Genomic DNA, 2,462 nt, shown 5'->3' on the forward strand with positions numbered 1-2,462 from the left:
CATTGGTGGTGGGATTTTCTCTCATCTTTTTTTAGCTTTTTTTTTTTTTTTTTAATCAACGAGACTACATCAGCACTAACTGACACTGTGCATAACCTGTATCAGCAAGCCTTTTCTAATACCGCAGTGTGCTGTACAAGAATTAGGATGGTGTGTGTTTTTACATCAAATGGAATGGCTGAGTAGAAAGTGGTATAAATGAAAGGCTGATCTGGTTGCTTGGTCAGCATTTATTTCCTCAAAAGCTAAAGAAGTTATGATAAATCTATCATGTTCTACAACAGATAACATATAACCTACTTGGTTTTGGTATCCATCCTGTAAGGTTCAAGTCACTTCATATAATGAGGAAAACACTGTTCTAGTGTAAGAAATGTTAATATTCCAATATGGAGTAAAAAGTATTTGCCAGTATCTTCTCAAGCTTTGTTAGAATTGTAAGGCACTCTAATCTTCACTTTTTCCCTCCCCTCCTTCCCTTTAAAGGAAATCTACGCTCCTAAAATACAGGAATTTGCTTACGTCACTGATGGTGCTTGCAGTGAAGATGACATTGTCCGAATGGAACTTATTATGTTAAAGGTAATAACTTTTCTGTGTTTGTAAGTTCCAGGTGAAAGACTGTCCAGCTGAGCCTTGTATTTTAATATCATTTGTATGCTTAGAAAAGGAACATGTTTAGTATGTCCATCTTTCTGCACAACAATGAAAGCCTCATTGTATGTGCAGCAGACCTCTAAAGCCCCAGGCTGGGGTGAAATCCCTGTCTGTTAGAAAAGGACAGGTTTCTCATGCTTTTATGGAAGTAAAGGCTCTTACCAGGTACAGGCAAACCAGGTGGCTGTCGCTGTAACGTACTGCACTTGCCAGGGTCCTTTTGCTGTCTGGGGCCAGGGTCCAGGTAAAGAACTGACACTACTCAGTGCTTCTTATGTTAGAAAGGATCCATCTTTACCATCACAGAACTCCTTTTACATTTATACTTCATTAGTAGACACTAACTGCAGGTGCAGAGCTCGGGGGAAATACTCTTGATTTCCCAGGTTCTGAATGGGGAAGATATGTAAGGTCCAGCTGCACAGGCACAGGAAAAGGGGTCAGGGTAGATACATTTCTGTGCTGATTGTAATGCAGCCTGTTCAAAAGGTAGTGAGAATGCAATCTAAAATGAATATTTGTACTTGAAATTGTACATAATTCTTTAGTGTCTTTTGAGGATCTGTGCAATAAGCTGAGCAAACTGAGCAGGGCAGGTGTGGGGAAAGAGATCAGAGCATAAAACTGTCCTTGGGTGGTTTAAGGTGCTCAACTGTTTGTTTAATATTTGCAGGCTTTAAAATGGGAACTCTGTCCGGTAACAATCGTCTCTTGGCTGAACCTCTATCTTCAGGTGGATGCTCTGAAGGATGTTCCTAAAGTGCTGCTACCTCAGTATTCTCAGGAAAAATTCATTCAGATAGCACAGGTAGGTAGTAAACTGTATCGGAAACTGCTTTTTGGAGTGATTAAAACTCAACTGAACATCATGCCCCAAAAGCCACTGAAGAATGCTTTTCCTTGTTTCACCTCATCTGTTACTTTGTTAAGGACTGTGCAAGTTTGACTGCCAGAGAAATTCATCCTCAGTTTTGAGGAGGAGCACCCATGTGTTTCTTGTCTGCCTGCTCTCACAGATTTTAAGTCATTTCTGTACACTGGAACAATACAAATCCTTTTTTTTTTTTTTTTTTTTTTTTTTTTAATCACTGCAGCGCTTTGCAAATAGCAGGCAGTGGTAACAGTTCTGAGAGGAGGTTAGATAATTTAAGCCAGTTAACTGGCTGTAGCTGTATTACCTATAACAGTGTTCCTGTGTATTTGCCTAGAAGGCAGTCTGGGAAGTGTTTTGACTATCTTGAAACTACTGTGGTTCAGTTTTTTTGTGGGCATGTGTTGCGTCCAACCTCAGAAAGGCTTATTGAAGAGCAGACATATCTAAGTCGCTGAGCTGCTAGGTAGTATTTTAATTTAAGCAAATACCTTCCTGGAGCTCTGCTAAGAGTTTAAAGGTGTACTTAAATTTGTGCAAGTAAAGTGTTTTGCATGTTACTGGTAAAAGTGCAAATTGGTTTGCATTGTAACTCTGTGAGACCCAATTTAACGGCAGTTGGTGCCAAAAATAAAATAGCTGTGTGAATTGCTGCTAAAAAGCAGAGCCATGTTACAGAGCATGGACTGTAGGAGGGCTGCTGTGTGCATAGCAGTTTCTGTGACAGGATTATACTTAAGTATCATCTTGTTAAAATTTGTAACTCTTACTTCCTCCACTCTTTATTTCCTCAGCTCTTAGACCTGTGTATTCTGGATGTGAATTCTTTGGACTTCCAGTACAGAACACTAGCTGCTGCAGCGCTCTGCCACTATACCTCAATCGAAGTAGTTAAGAAAGCTTCAGGTAAGAAGCCTCTAAAGCTTGGTCTTGT

General features: G+C 39.9%; 1 protein-coding gene across 1 annotated transcript in view; it reads left to right on the top strand.

Annotated features, from left to right (window-relative positions):
* Positions 1-2,462, top strand: part of CCNE2 (cyclin E2) — a 12,617-nt gene that overhangs the window by 8,470 nt on the left and 1,685 nt on the right. The window contains exons 7-9 of the mRNA XM_009891842.1: positions 487-582; positions 1,331-1,465; positions 2,323-2,434. Of these exons, the coding sequence (XP_009890144.1) occupies positions 487-582; positions 1,331-1,465; positions 2,323-2,434 (343 nt within the window). The remainder of the gene's footprint in view (positions 1-486; positions 583-1,330; positions 1,466-2,322; positions 2,435-2,462) is intronic.

The sequence above is a fragment of the Charadrius vociferus genome, unplaced genomic scaffold (assembly GCF_000708025.1).
Source record: "Charadrius vociferus isolate BGI_N301 unplaced genomic scaffold, ASM70802v2 scaffold15, whole genome shotgun sequence".
Taxonomy (NCBI): domain Eukaryota; kingdom Metazoa; phylum Chordata; class Aves; order Charadriiformes; family Charadriidae; genus Charadrius; species Charadrius vociferus.